Source organism: Podarcis cretensis (assembly GCF_951804945.1).
Source record: "Podarcis cretensis genome assembly, chromosome: 13".
Lineage (NCBI taxonomy): Eukaryota > Metazoa > Chordata > Lepidosauria > Squamata > Lacertidae > Podarcis > Podarcis cretensis.
The window spans coordinates 43,882,039-43,902,158 of NC_137182.1; the positions used below are offsets into that span (position 1 = coordinate 43,882,039).

General features: G+C 41.2%; 1 protein-coding gene across 1 annotated transcript; it reads right to left on the reverse strand.

The window, feature by feature from the left end:
- Nucleotides 1–507: 507 nt before the first annotated feature.
- LOC307201974 (vomeronasal type-2 receptor 26-like) lies at nucleotides 508–14,049 on the reverse strand. The gene is made up of 6 exons (XM_079951561.1): nucleotides 13,828–14,049; nucleotides 11,903–12,029; nucleotides 5,943–6,803; nucleotides 5,107–5,334; nucleotides 2,915–3,041; nucleotides 508–1,666 (listed from the first exon to the last, which is right to left on the reverse strand). Exons 1-6 carry the CDS (start codon nucleotides 13,863–13,865, stop codon nucleotides 765–767), a joined length of 2,283 nt encoding a protein of 760 aa, XP_079807687.1. The 5' UTR covers nucleotides 13,866–14,049; the 3' UTR covers nucleotides 508–764.
- Nucleotides 14,050–20,120: the final 6,071 nt, after the last annotated feature.

Here is a 20,120-nt window from a genome sequence, read left to right on the forward strand (position 1 = left end):
ATTTATCTACTTGCACTGGAATGCTTTTGAACTGCTAGGTTGGCAGAAGCTGGGACAGAGCAACGGGAGCTATAACCTGAACTGCAGTGATCATTACATATGGAAATGGGATATATCTGTTAGTAAGTGATAAAGTAGTTTTTATACAAACCAAACATAAGTTGTGGAGCTTTAATTTCATAATTATTTCTCTGCATTGAAGGAATGGGTTGATGCTGTCATATGGAAATTATATGAATTATTGAGTGTACATCATATTTATGTGGTGAACTTCCCTATAACTGGAATCCTTAACCCACATTAAGAAAGGAAGAGACAAAATAGACATTATGACAGTGTCACTTGAATTCTGTACATTTGTCTTCAGCATTTTAACATCCACTTCAAAATCAGGAAACAATGTGACTTTTTGAACATTGAGGAATTATTCAATATATCCGAAAATGAGGCAGGATGATGGTTCTTCTACTCTTAACTTTCTCTTAACTCTTTCAGGATTCCTGGGAGCTGACAGCTTCCTGGTTCCCCAACTCAGAAAATTGCTTTTTCAGAGCATCAGGGGTTAATCCGCTGTTCACTCTTTTTTCCATAGTGAATTCAATAGTCAATATCTATCATTGCCTAACATCAATCACCACAAGGAAAATCTAGAAAAAACATCTAGGAAAAATTATGTAAGGCAGCAGCTGAACACATGTTTGCAAAAATTCTACTGCACACAAAGAAAAAAGCACAAGATACAGCAAAGGACAGTTATTATTTCTTTAATTTTTCTTCCTTATTAGCTGTTCTCTATTGTTCAGCTCAGGCCTAAGAATGATTATGTAACATTTGGGGGAAAAGATGCAGCCCAGCAACCCACCACCGGAGGCTAATATGGAGAAGATCTCCACAGCCACCATATATTTTCCCTTGGTGCTCAGGTAGGAGGGAATAAAGGACAGCCAAACACTGCAGAAGACCAACATGCTAAAAGTGATAAACTTGGCTTCATTGAAACTGTCTGGTAACTTCCTGGCAAGGAAAGCCATAACAAAACTCACAGTTGCCAGGCAGCTCATGTAGATGAGGACACAGTAAAACATGGCCACACTCCCCTCATTACATTCTAGTATGATTTCTTCCATCACAGAGTGCATGTCCAAATCTGGGTATGGGGGAGAGGTTGCCAGCCACACAGTACATATGCCTACTTGGACTATGGAGCAGGAAAGGAGAATGGAGTGGCCTAGTCCTTTCCTCACCCATTTCCTCATCCTGGATTCTGGTTTTGTAGCCATGAAGGCCAAAACCACCGTGAAGGTTTTTGCCAGGACACAAGAAACAGCAGTTGAGAAGATAATGCCAAAAGCTGTTTGTCGGAGGAGGCATGTCACCTTCTCAGGTCGGCCAATGAAGAGCAATGCACAAAGGAAGCAGAGCAGGAGAGAAATGAGAAGAGTGTAGGTGAGGTTTCGGTTGTTTGCAATGACAATGGGTGTGTCATGGTGTTTTATAAATGTACCTAGGACCAGAGCTGTGATCAAGGAAAGGGACAGAGAGAAACAGGCTAAACTGATGCCCAAAGGTTCTTCATAAGACAAGAAGCTGATATCCTTGGGTAGACATGCATCCTGGTTCTTGCTTGGATATTCTTTGTCTGGGCATTTATGACAGTCATTCATATCTGGAAAAAAATAAGGAAATGACCTTTAGTTCATATCACGTTAGCTTCCTGAAATGTTGACTATCTGTCTGAGAAGAAAAGAGCTCTGTTCACATTCAAACACAAGTTTAATACTGTCTGATGCTCCGTAACATGGTATTGTGGTTCAAGGACCCGACCCCCGCGAAGTTAAATGAAGACACAGGGACACGTGATATAAGGTTAATGGGCTAGAAAAGGCCACAACTTTATTGATTACAGCAATGAAAAGGTATTGGCTTAGGCATTGGATCGCGAAACAAGTGGGTTTATTCACCAGGGGTTCATCACCTGTTGATGCTAATCCAACTATAGGCTCACCCTGATGTCACCGAGGGTCGTGCCATGGCCTCCCGCCAAGCAGGCTTCGGACGGAATACACGACCGCTAGATTCCATTAACGGAATACCCCTAGAAATTGAAGGCATAGGCGATGGCCACACCTAGCACTTCGACACACCACAACACATTATTCCAATGCCTAACCTACCCACCAATACCACCAAAAAGTTGTGACGATTGCTACGAGGTAGGTGAAAAAACCAAAAAGCCTAATGCCAAATGGAAAAACTCCTACCAGGCCCCCCGGGCAACCGGGGCGACCAACCTAAGGTCCATAGCAAGGCCAATGACCTAAGCCCTAACTCAAAGGGAGTGGAGGGTGGGTGACTCGCCCAGGACGACAAAGAGAAATGAGGCCGGGGGGGAGGCTGGCACTGCAGCATAAAGGCTGCTAGACACGCCCCCCCATGGCACCTGGTTGGACAGCCACCGGGGGGGGCGTGAGTGCCAGCCAGGTGAGCTGGAGGCAGGGGGCAACGCCCCCTGCTAGGAGCGGTGCTCGGGCTCCCATCCACAACCACTCCCCTCTCTTTCAGGGAGGAGAGTCTTTGTTGCATTTAATCGGTTCAGAGATATTGGTCTGTAAATTGCAGAGCCAGGGCCATTCCTCCTCATGATTTTGGAACATTTCATTACACTAGCCTGGGTGCAGCCTGTGTAAGTCAAAAGGAATGAAAAGCCCCTGCTAGATTTGATTTGAACCACATACCATTCAACTACTTTCAATGCATTGTCATTCTCATTTGATTAGCATATTTAGACTATCTGAAGGGCAATGATCACAAAGAAGCAGGATCTCACACACAGTAGATCATCTCCTCTTTTGAAAATTAAGTCATCCATCCTTAGTACTGAGTCTGAATCTATTTAACTATTTATTTCGCTTACCATCCTGGTTTGCAATCTTCCCCTCTGGACATGGGATGCAATCGTAGCAGCAAGGGGGCTGTCCCTCCTTCACTTTCTTGCTGGATCCTGGAAGACATCTCTCAGTACAGACAGAAAGAGGCTGAATCTAATCCATAAATGAAACAGCAGAAGGTTCATCAAGAGACTAATGAGTTTGGAACCTTTTATGTTCTTGGGCCTTTCCCTATGTTACTAAACTGACACAGCCTTTCAGTAATGTGTAATGGCTATACGAAGAGCCATTGCTTCTTTTCTTATTATTAGTAGTAATGTTTGAAATTATGTTATATTCCCTCTATATTGCTCTAGGATGTGCGGTGCCCCATCTGTTCTGCAAAGATTGCTTTGTCCATTAAGGTACACTTTGAAGTTATTCTAGTTTCCCTGTTAATTTTGTTATAATTGTTACTTTTGAGTATCTTGTCCACTTGGTAGACAGCTCTAGAACTGATTTTGGTGACGGTGAGTACATCTATTCTTGGACCCATCAGATGCTGCCTGGAAAAGAGTTCCGAAAATGCTACCCAGAGTGGCTGGAAAACCCCACTAAGATCGGGGGTGGTATTATAGTTGGTGTTGTTTTTAATTTTTGAGGAACACAATCTTCGTGAACTCCAATACAAAAATATTCTGGACAAATACATGAATTGGGAGGAAGCTACCAAAGCCCTAAGGCACTCCTTGGCACAATTCTGAGCATGTTAAGAAAAAATTATGCTTTTGAATACATATTTTGAGATAACTCTTTTTTAAAAGACCGATCCCTTTCTAATGCTCTGTCTTCTTGCTCTTCACAACTTTTGCTCTCATGTCACTTCCTCACTCTCTCATTCTCCACCACTTCTCCTCCTTCCACCTCTTCCACTGGCACCCTGAGAAGATGTGTGTTCTCCTGCACCTGCTGCTGTCTGTTCTCAGTTTCTTCCTCTGGTATTATTATGCATACTTTCCCCAACTTTCTAGCAGGAAAGACAATGTCCTGGGGCTTATAAATTCATACATCATTTTTCACTCAGTCAGAAATCAGTATTTAATAAGTGTAAAGCAATCCCAATTTCTTTGGTTTATTTTACAGTAGTTTTATTTTATACTTAGGATTCTGGTTGAAGTCCTGCAAGGGGGGGGGGATTAATCCATTTAATGAGTCCAACTTACCACTTGTGTGCACTTTTTGATGTAAGGTTGCTTGAAGGTGAAAATGATTGTGAAGATGATAGCTTCATGGTCTCTGAGCATGTATACCCTCTTGTGATGAGGAAATGAACCCAGAGGCTCTATTTGACTGATAGAAAACCTTCCCTCCTGTCTCCAGGCCTTTTCATAGAAAAATTTGACCTGGACCTAATGACCCACATTCAGATGATGAATTGTGTGATGCAAAAACCACATTTGCTTGGATGTAGCTTGTAGTGGGGACGCAGGTGGCGCTGTGGGTTAAAGCCTCAGCGCCTAGGGCTTGCCGCTCGAAAGGTCGGCGGTTCGAATCCCTGCGGCGGGGTGCGCTCCCGCTGCTCGGTCCCAGCGCCTGCCAACCTAGCAGTTCGAAAGCACCTCCGGGTGCAAGTAGATAAATAGGGACCGCTTACCAGCGGGAAGGTAAACGGCGTTTCCGTGTGCGGCTCTGGCTCTGGCTCTGGCTCTGGCTCTGGCTCTGGCTCTGGCTCTGGCTCTGGCCAGAGCAGCGATGTCACGCTGGCCACGTGACCCGGAAGTGTCTCCGGACAGCGCTGGCCCCTGGCCTCTTAAGTGAGATGGGCGCACAACCCCAGAGTCTGTCAAGACTGGCCCGTACAGGCAGGGGTACCTTTACCTTTACCTAGCTTGTAGTGGGGTCTGTGAATGGTTGGGATTAGGGTGAGAAAACCTAGCTTTTCTTATTTTCATCTGAACTAGGATCCTCCTAAAGTCTGTTCACACTGCTAGACTTGCTTAACTGTATTTTGTAGTAAAATGGTTCTTCTGTTTTGTAACCCCCTCAATAAAATATTTGCCTTTATTCCTTGTGTGGCTTCTAGCAGTAAGCTTTCGGCTCTTAATCTGGTACCTGGATGCTTTGGTCATACACCACTCCTCAACAGCAGCTCAGAAAAGAGTGAGAAAACATGCTGGTGGATAATGATTGCTTATTCAAAACTGACTCTCTTTTGAATTAGCAAACAATGCAACTCTACCTGGTTAAACCAACTGTGCCATGTGATGGCATCTTCATCAAGGAGTAATGATTGGTTTGGAGGAGCCTGTGGATCTATCCTCCCAACTCTCACTCGGTGCAAACTTTGGTTGGCGAATATAATCCAATTGACAATATCCAAGCTAGATGCTGCCACTCCATTCTGGTTGATGAAGACCACATCTCCTGCTGTATTGTTAAACGATTTACTTCTCAGAAAGTGATGGAGCTAGATTGAAAGCAGAAAAGACAATTGTTTGGAAAAGACTGCAGTCTAATGCAGGGCGGAGAATTTTTTTTTCCTGTTGGAAGAACCTACAGGAAATGGTGGGGGTGATTCAGTCAACTGTCAGTGGATTCAGGTCCAAGCATGGAGAGAGTCAACCAATTTTCTTTCACACACAGGCATCTCTCTCAGTCTTCCTTACAATCCTTCTCAGAGTGTCCACAAGTTAAATAGGTGTAGGTAGTGAGGTTCCCCCCCTCTCCCTCCATTCCTCTCCCTGAACATCACATAAGACACTGCAGTGGTGTGCTACCACCAGCTCTAATGAAGGATTTGTTTGACATGGGATAGAGGGGATGCTGAAAATCTCTCTCAACCGTTACCACAGCTTCCTATCTATGAATGGCATGGGATCTCATTAAGCTGCAAAGCTTCTTTCATACAAATGCTTTATGCTCAAACACAGGGCAGTGCCTGCTTAAAGAAGGACACAACCATCATTTCACTTCCCTATAGGGTCTACTGCCAATTGCAAGCAGCACAATATCACCAACTCTGTCTGCAGAATTATAAATTTTGGGTTTTGCCAGTTGAGGATGTTCAGCCTTTACCTGCCAAAACTCTTGATTCGGATTCTTCCCTCTCCCTCTGTACACCATTCCTCTGTGCCTGTGTCTGGATGTGGACATGGCATGTAAGGCATGGGCCATGGCGTAGACAGCACTATGGATGCTATAACTGTGGCCTGTCATGCTCATTTCAAAAAGGGATCCAGGAAGGCTCTCCAGCTTCTCTTCTCCGGTGCAAATATTCCCCTCCACCTTGTCTGCAGTCATATCTGGGAATACACATTCAAAGGTCTGTTGCCAGAAGTCCCTGATAAAACCGTCCCCATTTGTGCTGGAAGGGTTTCTGTGCAGAACATACTGATAAAATCCTGGTGGGTTTCTAAAGTGAATTTCAAAGGCTATAGCGCCACTGAATATTCCCGAATCCCAGTACCTTTGAAAGACAAATGAAGCGAACTCAACCTGGGCTGTTATTATCCATACTTTACTTTTTACATTATTTTTTATGTCATCATGTTCTGAAATGTATGGAAGCCATCTAAAAGTTGCCATGGAATAAGATTCTCCAGAGGCAACCACTACGTTAGCTTTGCTACTAAAAATTTTCTGGCTTATTATTGCCCCCTGATGTAGCATGTCATCAACTTCAGAAATAAAACTAAAATTGGGGATCCTTCCTAGGAATGCAAAGCAGACACCACTTTTGGTAAACATTTGGGAAATGGTTTGCACAAATCTTTCTCCATTTTCATTGTCCGTTGCAATGACTCCAATCCACGTCCACCTGAAATGCAGAAGCAAAGAGAGAATTCCCTCATACTGAAGGGCTTCTGGGGCTGCCATCTGGTAGAAGGGAAGCCCTGGGCTTTTATCATTCATCACTGGAGCAGATCCATAAATGAGCTAAAGAGGGAATGGAGGAAGAGATGAGACACTGTAATATTTGCATTGTTCTTTCAAACTATTAATATACATTTTGTGGTGAATCCTGTTAGTCAGACATGCCCTTTGTCACTCACCAGGGGTTGCATGCCCTCTCTCATTTATACAAATGACACTGGAATCTTCTCCAATTCCTGCTTGTTAAGCAGTTGTTCTGTTGAGCAGAGAGGAACAATGTTCCTATTTTATCTTTATTTTTTAAAAGCTTATTCATGCTTTACGAAGGATAAAACTTATTGAAGGGACACACCATACCCTAAAGAGAGGATTGCCTAGCACTGCTTTAGATATTATTTACTGCAGCCACGTCAGAATTGCAACTTGGGTCGGAATTGCAACATTTCTTTTGTGTCGCTTCTGTCATCTTCACAATGCACATATCCCAGCACAAAGCAGAACTGCCATTTCTGCCTCCTCTTTTTAAACTTCTTAGACATCATATGAACATTTATTTCACATTGGAGCCAGCTGCTCAGTACTATTACTATTCTCCTGCATAACTGGATTATATCTGCAATTTTCATACCTCCAGAGTATGTTTAATTTGAAAGCCCTTTCCCCCTAAACATTAACATATGGAGTTATGGCTGGTGATGAAGAAACCCATTCTCCCCTCATTGGCCTTTGGGATGTCCTTGAGGTGTGTGTTAGAGATTGGGGGTGTGGCATACTTTTTTTCTGGTATTGCAGCCATTCTTATTTAGGTTACTTTATTTTATTTTAACTCTGTATCTCCTTTATTTTTCAATGATCTGAAGGTGGTGTACATGGTTCTGCCCCCCCCATTTTCTCCTCACCCTGAAATGTTGCTGTGAATTCAGCCTCTTTCTTTATGTAAGCTGATAGAGGTATTGTACATAGGTGTCCTACCTGTGGAATCTTATAGATATCCAAAACTGTTGCCACATAAAAGGAGATTTCAGAATCAAGTCCCCCAATGACCCCTGCCAGATTATTTTCAACATCACATATATAATTAGGAACAAATTTCTCTTCCATGGATAAAAGTACCAGTGTGGCAAGATATGTGCTCCTTGCATTGGAATAGCTGTCATATAAGTGGAAGCCCAAGGTGATATTGGGTAGGATGTGAGGGTCTTCGTTGATCTCCTTGACTGCAAATGCCAAGGACACGATGTGCTGGTAAACCTTAGGCACCACCCTAGAATGAGAGTTGCAAACAGTATCATAAGGAACTGATATATCCTTTTACATATCAACACAGTAGTTAATCATATCGAGTTCAGTGGAGTTAACTCCCAGTCCAGTGTATTGCTGAACAGTTCTTATAACAAGCTAGTTTTTCTTGATGTTTGCACAGAATCTCTTTTCTTGCAACTTGAATACATTCGGTTGGGTTCTACCCTCTGGAGCAAGAGAAAACAAGCTTGCTCTATCTTCTTGGTGACAGCCCTTGAGATACTTGAAAATGGCTATCACAACTGAACACAATCCGCCAGGTGAGGTCTGAGCAAGGCAAAAGAGAGCTGCTCTATGATTTCTTTTGATTGGGGCACTATACTTCTGTTGATGCATACTCCTTGATCCTTTTCACATGTTATCTTTGATCCTTTTCACATGTTATACTGGCATGCCAGGTGTTCCCCATTTTAGATTTGTGCAGCTGGTATTTCCTGCCTAAGTGCAGAAACTGACATTTGCCCCTATTGAAATTCATTTTGCTCATTTTGTCCCAGTTCTCCAAACTTAAGGCCAATGATATCTAGACCAGGGGTTGCTAATGTGGTGCCCATAGGAAACGTGGAACCCCTGAGCTCTTTCTCTGACACATCTAGGACTTTCCCTGACATTTACAAAGTTTCTGAGCTCTCTCCTGTTAGACCCCTTTCTTATTCATGAGGAAGTGACGGTGGTTGTAATTCACAGAATTCTATTCTACATAATATATACCTTCAATGTGAAACAAACTTTAGCCTGAGTCAGAAAATGAAACGATATGAGCATTCAGGTTCAGTACAGGTGTTGCTGCTTTTTTAAATTCATTCTTACTAACACGTGTGTTCAAACCAAGTCTATCAAAACCAAGGCTGTTCAAAAGGGATATCCCAGACATACAAATATATATACATTTCAATACAGTTGTATCCATTTCCCTATCGAGAAATGGGAGCTTCTAGACTATTCTCTAAATAAATATATATACATTTCAATACAATTATATTCATTTCCCTATTGAGAAATGGGAACTTAGAGAGTATTCTCTTCAGAAGACATTCCGACGTATTTTTACATCAGCATATGTCCCACTGAAATAAAAAGTGCTTATCCCTAGGTCAATGGGTAGAGGTTTGCAGCCTCAGTCATTATTCTGAGACTGCAACTCTAGGTTTGATCATTCCTGTACTGTAATAAATGAGTGGCTTAGTTCTTACACAAGCTCTTCAGGCAGCGCTGGTGGGGGTTCCTCAGTGAATGTTGCTGCAGAGGAAAGGAAGCCACCATGGTAAACAATGCCACCAATGAGGAACTCTCCTGGCTGATGATACGTGTGAAGTGGACGGTGTGGACCTTGGAGCTTGCATTTTGCTAGGTGAGCCTGACATACTTTGTAAGAAAACAGTTCCAGCAGCAAGACCACTAAAACCGCCATTCTCAATACAAAGGCAACTGTTTGTTCTACGCAGGAAAAAACGTTTTATCTTCTCCAAGATAAATATGGTCTCATTTAAATGGTAGTTTACTTTCTTGAGAAGACACAATCTGGGAGTATCTAAAATGTGAATTGTGGATCACAAGTCTGTTTAATTCTAATTAATTTTAGTATACGTTGCATTAGGTTTGCCAGTGGCCACTGTACCTGTAAGTCCACAGGGGTTTTTGAGAAACAGAAGCTCAAATTATAGCCCTGTTAATCATCATATGTAGTTAATCATTCAATGCTAAGGAATCCCTCTGGAATTGCTGAAAAAAATGTTTTTGTCACATATTCAGAAATGTAATTTTAATTTCCCTTTCATTAGTTAAAAAGGGATCAGTGGTGTATTGATCAAGTTAGAAGTTAGAACCTCATTAAAGAAGACCTTGTAACCCATGGAGTTTCTAAAATGTGTTGTCAGCATCTTGGAATTAGGGTCCCTCCCAGCTCTATGAGTCTAGATACATGAACCACTGCTTCCCTTAATCAGAGTACTTTGTCAGGGGAAAGTCCAGGGAGAAGAGCTTACATGGGCTCCTCTGTTGGCTTTGGGGAACAGTTTTGTGAAATAGACTTGTTCACGCTTTAATTCTTTCTTATAATAAGCTGTCCCCTGCTGGTTAAACTCTGGCCTCACCAAAACAATATAACATTTGGGGAAGAAGATGCAGCCCAGTAATCCAAAACTAGAGGCCAAAATAGAAAAGATCTCCACAGCCACCATGTACTTTCCCTTGGTACTCAGGTAGGTTGGAACAAAGGACAGCCACACACTGCAAAAGACCAACATGCTGAAAGTGATAAACTTGGCTTCATTAAAACTGTCTGGTAACTTCCTAGCTAGGAAAGCCACAGTGAAACTGACCATAGCCAGCATTCCCATGAAGCCTAGGACACAGTAGAACATGGTGACTGATCCTTCGTTACATTCCAGTACAATTACTTTAGTCACTGAGTGCTTGTCTAAATCAGGGAGTGGGGGAGCAACTATCAGCCAGGCACTACAAATCATCACTTGAATGAGGAAACTGAAAAGAACAATGGAGATGGCCAGATTTTCCCCCACCCATCTCCTCATTCTGGAGCTTGGCTTGGTAGCCATGAAAGCTAGAACCACTACAGTTGTTTTTGCTAAGATGCAAGACACAGCTACTGAGAAGATCACTGCAAAAGCAGTTTGTCGAAGGAGGCAGGTTATTTTTGTGGGCTGGCCAATGAATAGTAAAGGACAAAGGAAGGAGAGAATGAGGGCTAGGAGGAGAACATAGGTGAGGGTCCGATTGTTGGCTTTGACTATGGGAGTGTCTTTGTGCTTGATGAAGATCCTAAGCACAAAATCTCTAATGAAAATCAATAAAAGAGCAAAAGTGACCAAACTGATTCCCAGAGGTTCATCATAAGACAGGAAGCTAATATATTTTGGAAGACATATATCCTGGCCAATGTTTGGGTACTGATCTTCCGGACATTGAAAACAGTCATCCATGTCTGAAAATAAAACAAAAACATGTTTACTGAAGACTTTTAGAGTCTAGTGGTGGCAAGGGGAAAGGCTTTTTTGTTTTATATCCCACTTCATATTTGTGGAAATAATGCAGATAGCTGCACACTTCATAAACTACTTCAATATTTTGGTGGAATGCGATTAAATCTCAGCAGACTACCGACCCTCCAAGTGTATGTATTTTCCAGGGATTTCCCCACTTTACAGAAGCTGTATCAGTTTCTGATTTGATCTCTGAATGTCCCAATTTTCCTTAGGATGTCCCTATTTTCATAGGAAAAATGTTGGAGGGTATGGTGGGATGTCCCTTTTTACTTCAGAGTAATGTTGAAGGGTATGGAGTTATCCGACACCCGAGCCTTTTGAAGGCAGCCCTAAATAGGGAAGATTTTTTTTAATGTCTAATATTTTATTATGTTTTATATATGTTTTATATATTATTATGTTTTTTTATATATTATGTTTTATATATATTGGAAGCTGCACAGAGTGGCAACCGAGTCAGATGGATGGGGTATAAATAGTAAAGTTATTGTTATTACTATTATGGAATAGGACATCCCTATTTTGATTAGAGAAATGTTGGAGGGTATGAGACTAAAATTGGTGGTTCTACCCTTTCTGAACTGCAGCTTATTTTAAGGGTGAATCTCTGTGCATGATGAAGGTAAATAGAGGAAAGTTTTTGACAAGAAAGTACTAGCTCATGGTTTAAGCAGACCAGTGTTTGGTAAGGCTTTAGCTGAGCTGAGAGCATATACAGATTAAAGAAAATACAAGACTCATTAGCAGCCCAGAGTGACCTTCTTGAACGTTTGTATACCCTAGGGAGGGTTAAAATCATGTTTGAAATAGGTAGCATACATACATCTCTATATAACATTTTTAAACTTTTCTTACCTTTCTGGTTAGAGATCTTTCCTTCTGGACATGGAATGCAATCATAGCAACAAAATGGTTTCCCTTCCTTCTTGGTCCTACTATAACCTGAACCGCAATGATAATTACATATAGAAATGGGCGAGGTCTGTCCATAAATATTAGAACATAATGTTTTAGGTAATATCATGAACATTAGAGAGTATTGTGAATGCAGTGGACTTTTAGAACCTCCATCATGACTTGAGTCCTTGGCTTACATTATGGTATGGTTTATTTATAAAACACTTTTTAGATCAAAGGCCACCAAATCAGTGAGCAACATAAATACAGCCATATATATGTCATTAAATCAAATAATAAATAGTCATTAAAATCTATAACACATTTTAAAACAAACCAAAGGAATATACATCAAACAAAAGTGGTGGTATTAATTGTCATCAATTGCATCTTCACCAATCAATAGTAGCTATAAAATGAGGATGTTTGACATGCCCCTTTGGGGAAGAGGACATATTTTGGGAGCTGTCACAGAGAACATCAATTCCCAGAATGCCATCCCCCAGGTTTCTTAGGGTGGCAGAAGTACCAAGAGGGACCTTTTGCTTATCTTTATACCCAAAAGAGGACTTATGGAAAGAGGCAGGCCTTCAGATATGTAGGGCCTCAATAACCTCATAAATAAATACATTATTTTTTTATTTATTAGATTACTGAGGCCCGGCATAAATTATTTCTTTATTGATAAATTTATTTACCACCTTTCAGTAAAAGGTCAAAAAATGGTTAACAGCACAAAACAGCAACTGCACAACACAAACACTTAAAATAATTATTTTAATCAAATTCAAAACAAAAGTAAATGTCCATTGTAAGAAGTGTGTCATCACCTGTTCCATTTATACTTCTACAGCCAACACTCAGCTTATTAGGGGTTTAAATTCCAGGGATAGTTTGTAAAGCTAAAGTTGCATATAATCAGGACACATTGGATTCAATGGTGGGTGTGATGGCCAAAATCTCTCCCCCCCACCCGACTTCCACCCCCTTTTATTTATTTATTTATTTATTTATTTATTTATTTATTTATTTTGCCAGGCACATAAAGCTGAATACCCACAAGTTAAATGTGTGATGTGTGTAAGTAGTGAGTTCTAGTTCTCTCTCTTCTCTCTTCTCTCTTCTCTCTCCCACTCCCCCCCCTCTCTCTGTGTGTGTAGGTAAAAAGGTAAAGGTAAATGACTCCTGGATGGTTAAGTCCAGTCAAGGTGACTATGGGGTGCAATGCTCATCTCGCTTCAGGCCAAGAGAGTCGGCATTTATCCACAGACAGCTTTGACCACATGACTAAACTGCTTCTGGCGCAACAGAACACCGTGAAAGAAGCCAGAGCACATGGGAACACCATTTACCTTCCAGCCACAGTGGTAGCTATTTATCTACTTGCACTGGAATGCTTTTGAACTGCTAGGTTGGCAGAAGCTGGGACAGAACAACAGCAGCTCACCCCGTTGCACAGATTTGAACCGCTGACCTTTTGATTTGCACACCCAAGAGGCTCAGTGGTTTAGACCACAGCGCCACCCACTTCAATCAGCTGGCAGTAGTGTTCAATGTGGAGAGATGTTGGTACTTACCTACCCTGTCATCACATGCTTAATGAATGAAAAGGGGTTTTAGCAAAAAAATAAATAAATACAGTGAAGGATATTAATATTCTCCCTAATATTAATCAGGAGTGTGTTCTAGAGTGTTGTTGCTACCACTCTGAATGAATGATTCCTTGTAAGTGGAGAAGGAACATTAAGTGGCACATGAATGTTCAGATTGAACAAGGCTCACTATATTTACAGAATACTGAGAAACAACCATTTGAGTAACTATCTTCTTCCTGACCATGGGGCAGGTGATGGAACGAACCCTGAAAAGTGCAGAGAACCCACCTGGTTAAATTGTTTGGGCCATACAATGGCATCCTCATGAATGGTGAACGATTTTTCTTGGGCACCCAGAGAGTCTACCTTCCCAGCTTTGACTCTAAGAAAGGACTGATTTGGAAACATGAGCCAGTTTATAATGTCAAAGTAAGCAATTAATTTGCCATTTTCGTCAAAGCGCACCTTTTCTCCTGCACTGTTGTTAAATGAAATACTTCTGAGAATGTGATGGAGCTAAATAATAAAAATAAGAAAGAATATATAAATGCTCTTATTATATTATCATACAACACGGTGAAAATACATCCAAGGCTCAGGATTATGATCCCGTGAAATCTTTGTGCAAGCTAATGTTAGAAACAGCTAAAGGTTAAAATCCCACACCATGGAATATTGGCCACATCTGCACCACTACTTTAACTTCCACTGTTTTGTGTTACACTAAAGAACTTTCCTCATTGTAGGCTTATCAAGAGAGGTTAAGATTTTTCCATAAAGAGACCTCTTCTATCTTTAAAAGACCACAATCCCCATGGTTTAAGTCTGTGGTATGGATGTATCTATTGTGGAGTGAGATATTGCGACTGCCAACGATATGGTTGGCAGCCCTGTTGCTGCTTCTGGTATTTTCAAAACTGCAAGGAAAGGGGAAGTGATACCCTCTTCTGCTTCTCCAGTAAGGCACCTGGGGAAGGGCTTTGGCTCACTGGTGACTCATGCTTTAAATGCAGAAGGTTCCGGGTTCAATCCCTGGTATCTCCATCAAAAACATGGGCGTTGCTGGCAGTGTAGACAATACTGTTCTACATGGACCAGTGGTCTCCACTTGGTAGAAAGCAGCTTTCTATGCAATTGTAGCCACTCTAAAGAAATATTTGATACCCTAGCCCCAGCATAGTAAAAACATATTTCAAGCCCACTCTACACTTAGAAATCCTAGAGTGAAGTGCAATACATAATCAAACCTAAATGAAACATCAACGACAGAGGTCACATGGATCCAATATGTCAGGCATGTTCATCTCCACCAAAGAACAGATGAACTTAAAACTAACCAAAGTTTTAATCAAATAAATGATGCCACCATCTTCTCCGATCCTCCGCAAGGAATGGTTGAATTACATACTGGACAAAATATCAGAGCAGCACAATGTTTTGGAACTCCCTCCACAAAAAAGATGCACAGCTGAACCTGCTACCTTGATTGTGAAGGGATGGAAAGAAATTCTTTTACAAACTAAGAGGAGTTCTGTTAATCTCCGCTGCAGAGGCAAAATAAAAGGCTTGAAGTATGGTAAAGGTTTTGTATGAGATTAACTTTCTTGTTAATCACATGGAAGGTTGAGAAAACTCACCCATCATTTTATCACCAAAAGATACATAGGTATCTTCAGCTTTCATCTGATCAGGACATTACCTACCACAGTTGTTGATTTGGAAGTTCCCATCTTACTCCATCAGCCATTCCCCTGAGCTTGAATTGGGAGAAAACCATAGGCTAGATGTATTGTAAAGTTTTTCTCAGAGAATAATTTTCTTGTTAATCTCATGGAAGCTTGAGAAAGGTTGCCCATTTCCCCCCACCAAAATATATGGAGGTATCTTCAGGACATTACCTGCCACGGTTGTGAATTTGGAAGCTCCCATCTTACTCCCTCTGCCATTCCCCTGAGCTTGAATTGGGATGAATGCATGGTGTGCAAAGCATGTGCCACCGCATAGACTGCATTGTAGATGGTATAGCTATGAGCAGTCATTTTCATTTCGAAAACAGACATGGGAAGTGCCTCCATCTTCTTCTCCCCAGTGCAGATTTGCCCACCTATATTATCTGCCACAGAACTGGGGAATGAACAGTTAAATGACTCTTCCCAGAAGTCCTTGATAAAACCATCTTCTTTTTCTGTGGTTGGGTTTTTGATCTGAAGGAACTTCTGGAAAGCTAAGAGATTCACTGAGTGAATTCCAAGGGACAGAGAACCATGAAGGAAACTTATGTCCCAATTTCTTTGAAATGGAAATGATGTGATATCCACCTGGGCTGTCATCAACCAGAATTTACCCTTGGTCCTCATTGGTATATGCTCAAATTGTACAACTTGGGGCACCATTTTCAATGCCATCATGGTCTGAATTTCTCCATGTACAACCACAACATTCGCAGTGCTTCCCATAATAACACGGACACCGTGAAAGCCCTCCCCCACCATGTCCGTGACACCACTGGAAGATGTTAGCTTTGGGAATGTTTCTATGAAGTCAAAGCAGATGCCACTCTGGGAAAACATTGGAAGTACATTCTCTATAAACCCTTCTGTATTTTCTCCATCTTGAGAAACCAATCCAATCCATGTCCACTGGAAATGCAGCAGTATCTTGATCATTCCTCTATATTGATGGTCTCCATTTGGAAACATCTGGTGGAAGAAAAAACCTTGAGATTGTTTATTCATGACTGGGGAAGAACCATATATAAGCTAAGGATTTTAAAAAAAGAAGTAAGGGGGGAAAGTGATTTTTAATTTTTAAAAGTTGCTTTTGTGCATTTGCGTTGTGTGTGTGAATTTTTAGTGAGAGGCTTGCCATATTGTGGTGATTATATCCAAACATCAATGGAAACCCAATCCATCCTTCAATGTTTATATAAGGGGGATTAATGTGAATGAGAGCCAATTGCTTCTATCAGTGGGAGGCAATGCCACACAAAGGTATGTATGACCCACTACTATGAGACTGCAGAGAGCAGCTCATTTTACATTTTGTGTTCAAACAACAGATTTTATCTTGAAGCTGCTCACAATAGTGACAACATTATTATGATTATTTTTTTAAAAAATATTACAATCAGTATAACAATGCAAACTCACAGTGATTAAAAAAATATATCAGAAATAGCTACTGCATGAGTGAATTCTCCAATGATGAGTGGAGGATACAATCCTGCCAGGGTCACCTTCTACTGTTCATTTTTGGCAGGGACTATACTGGTGAGGCGGATCCTACAGATTGCAAGATTGAATTCTCTGCTTCCCTGCCGGGGTCTACTTTCCCTGTGCATTCCCTGCAAAGAACACGCCGAGGAAGCAGACCCTTGCAAGCAGCAGGATTGAAACCTCAGCTCACCAGATGCTCTGCCTAGGGGATTCTACTGCTCCATCTGACCGTGTGTTTCAGTCCACTGCTTGGCACAGTCACGCACTGACAAATCTTCCTAACCAAGATCCTGCCCCCGACAGCGTGAGAGCACTCCTGGGGGCCAGACTGAATCTGGGACTGTCTCTACCTAACTCATTTCGTTCCATTCAAATTGGCCAAATTAAGTTCAGGAATTGGGCTTGGGCTGAGTCTGATGCACCACCCTTACAACTCTTCCTTTACTGCTCTCTCTGTGTATTCATGTGTCAGCGATGGATAGATCTGTCAATATTTAATCCCAGTTTTGTATTTTTAAATCTTATGTGTAATTCTCCACACAACCACATCAATTAGCTTTTTAAAAAAAGCCTCAAGAAAATTCATAAATACAAATCTTATATACTATTTTTGCATTACATGCACATTTTTGCAAAGCAATTCCACCAATACATTGCATTTTAATGTTATTTTTACTAACGTGCATTTTTATGCACAGTTTAGCTTCCTCTATGCATTTTTGACACATTGTTTGACAGGATACATTCTTTGCACAATTCGGGGAAGTGTGAATTTTGGAGAATGGCTGCATTTCATTTCGTGTATTGCTTCTGAAAGCGAGAATTCGGTGAAATTCAGGTGTGAATTAATTTGCATCTTACTTGTGGTATTTTGTAGGTGCACAGGATGGGTGTCATGTGAAGACAGACATTAGAGTTAGGTCCCCCAATGACTGCTATTGGAGTGCTCTCAGCATCACATTTATAGTTAGGGATGACCTTGGCCCTTCTTGAGAGAAGCTCCATTGAGGCTTCATAGGTCCAGCTTGCACTGAAATGGCTGTTATAAATGTGGAAGCCCAGGGTGACGTTGGGCAAGATCTGGGGAGTTTCATTGATCTCCTTTACAGCAAATGCCAAGGCCAGGATGTGCTGGTAGTGGTGAGTCAGCACCCTGTATTGAGAGTTACATGCTGCATCAAGGTTCATCTGCTTCAGATCATAACACTGACTTCTTTTCAGTGTAGTATCCAATTCAAAAATAGTTTGTAATCTCACATTTCCCAGGTGTGTAAAAGAACAGATTATGAAACAGTATCTGAATCAGTAGTATATGTGGTCACCTAATAATAATAATAATAATAATAATAATAATAAATAATAATAATAATAATAATAATAATAATAATAATATATTATTTATATCCTGCCGATCTGGCTGGGTTTCCCCAGCCACACTGGGTGGCTTCCAACAAAACACTAAAATACAATAACCTATTAAACATTAAAAGCTTCCCTAAACAGGGCTGCCTTCAGATGTCTTCTAAAAGTTTGGTAGTTATTTTTCTCTTTGATATGCATAAACACACACACACACACAAACCATACACACCATAAACACACAAGCAGATGTGCACAGACCTTCTCCCCACATTTCCACTGACTTGATCAGGTTAGTATGTGTACAAGCAAGAATTCCTATAAGCAGAAAAATGACTCCTTCTCTATTCTTCAAAGGATTACTATACCCAACAGTGAATGTGCCTTTTTATCCACTGCTACAACTACTTAGGCTTTAGTGAAGGGGGTGGGCTAAGAAAATAATAGTTGAACTTGGCTTATGTGATAGCTGCTCTGTACTAGGAAATACATTAAATTTTTCAAGATGCATTATACCTCCACTTTTTCCTACCAAATTGAGTAGGAAAACTTAACAATCTGTTTACAATACCCCAGTTTAAATCAGTTCCAGGAGTTCTGTCAAATCTCCCAAAGTGAAATGGAGAGAGAACACAAATATTATCTTGCCTAATACACTGCTTATTGCCATATTGAGTTTACATAACTTCCAGAGGATGGGTTTAGATATCAGATTCCAGCTTGTTTAAATGTAAGATCAAATGCGGTGGATGTAAGGAAATGAGGTTCTAATTAATTGTCAGACCACTGGAGCTAAATCCAAGTGAAGTCCAACAGGCAGCCTGGGTATGTTATAAATTTCTTTTGGGTATATTGTATTTGTTTGTTTTCAAAATTCAGCTACTTACATATGGTCATCTGAAAATTCCCCGAGATGGGTGTTTTTCAAAGGATAGGGTATCTGAAAATATGTAGATCTGAGAAATAATGCCAGCAATGATGAGATCTCCTGACTGATAATATTTGTGAAGAATAGGGACAGGTTCTCTGATGGAACATTGAGAAATATGCAGAAACGTGCACATCCCCTGCACCAAAAGTAAGAGCACCAGCAACCGAAACACTACCATCTTGAAAGGGATTATTCATTTAGGCACAAGTTCACCTCATCTGTTACCACCGTTCCAGTGATCCTGAGCAGCAAAACTTGTATGGTCACTCACTCAGCTGATTCAAAGCCAGACTGATGAGTATATGTATGTCTATAGACTGAACTCTGTTATTCATTAGACACTCCAGTCTCATTTTTATCATTCTCGGTGACTCGGAAACTACAACTAATCCAGAATGCGGCAGCTAGACTGGTGACTGGGGGCAGCCGCCAAGACCATATAACACCGGTCTTGAAAGACCTACATTGGCTCCCAGTACGTTTCCGAGCACAATTCAAAGTGTTGGTGCTGACCTTTAAAGCCCTAAACGGCCTTGGTCCAGTATACCTGAAGGAGCGTCTCCACCCCCATCATTCTGCCTGGACGCTGAGGTCCAGCGCCGAGGGCCTTCTGGCGGTTCCCTCATTGCGAGAAGCAAAGCTACAGGGAACCAGGCAGAGGGCCTTCTCGGTAGTGGCGCCCGCCCTGTGGAACGCCCTTCCAGCAGATGTGAAAGCGATAAACAACTACCTGACATTCAGAAGACATCTTAAGGCAGTCCTGTTCAGGGAAGTTTTTAACGTGTGATATTTTACTGTATTTTTGGTTTCTATGGAAGCCGCCCAGAGCGGCTGGGGAGGCCCAGCCAGATGGGCGTGGTATAAATAATAAATTATTATTATTATTATTATTATTATTATTATTATTATTATTCTGCATGCGGACAGAGGAGGTCCCTAGGGAAGGGAAGAAGATGTAATTTTGAATAATCTGGTAATTACAGAAGTAATCACTTGCTTTGAGTTACAAATTCTCTGTAATGATTTAACAAAAATATGTTCATCACATAAATGATGATTCAGGCCTTTTCTTAAGT

What these genes read in the sequence shown, in the direction of transcription:
- LOC307201974 (XM_079951561.1), bottom strand. Translation starts at nt 13,865, where the DNA reads ATGAGGATGCCATTGTATGGCCCAAACAATTTAACCAG. An exon ending in AAAGATCTCTAACCAGAAAG is followed by an intron (nt 6,804 to 11,902) that starts GTAAGAAAAGTT and finishes TTCCCTCTTTAG; the next exon opens with CTCATTTATGGATCTGCTCC. An exon ending in GGCACAGTTGGTTTAACCAG is followed by an intron (nt 3,042 to 5,106) that starts GTAGAGTTGCAT and finishes TTTATGGATTAG; the next exon opens with ATTCAGCCTCTTTCTGTCTG.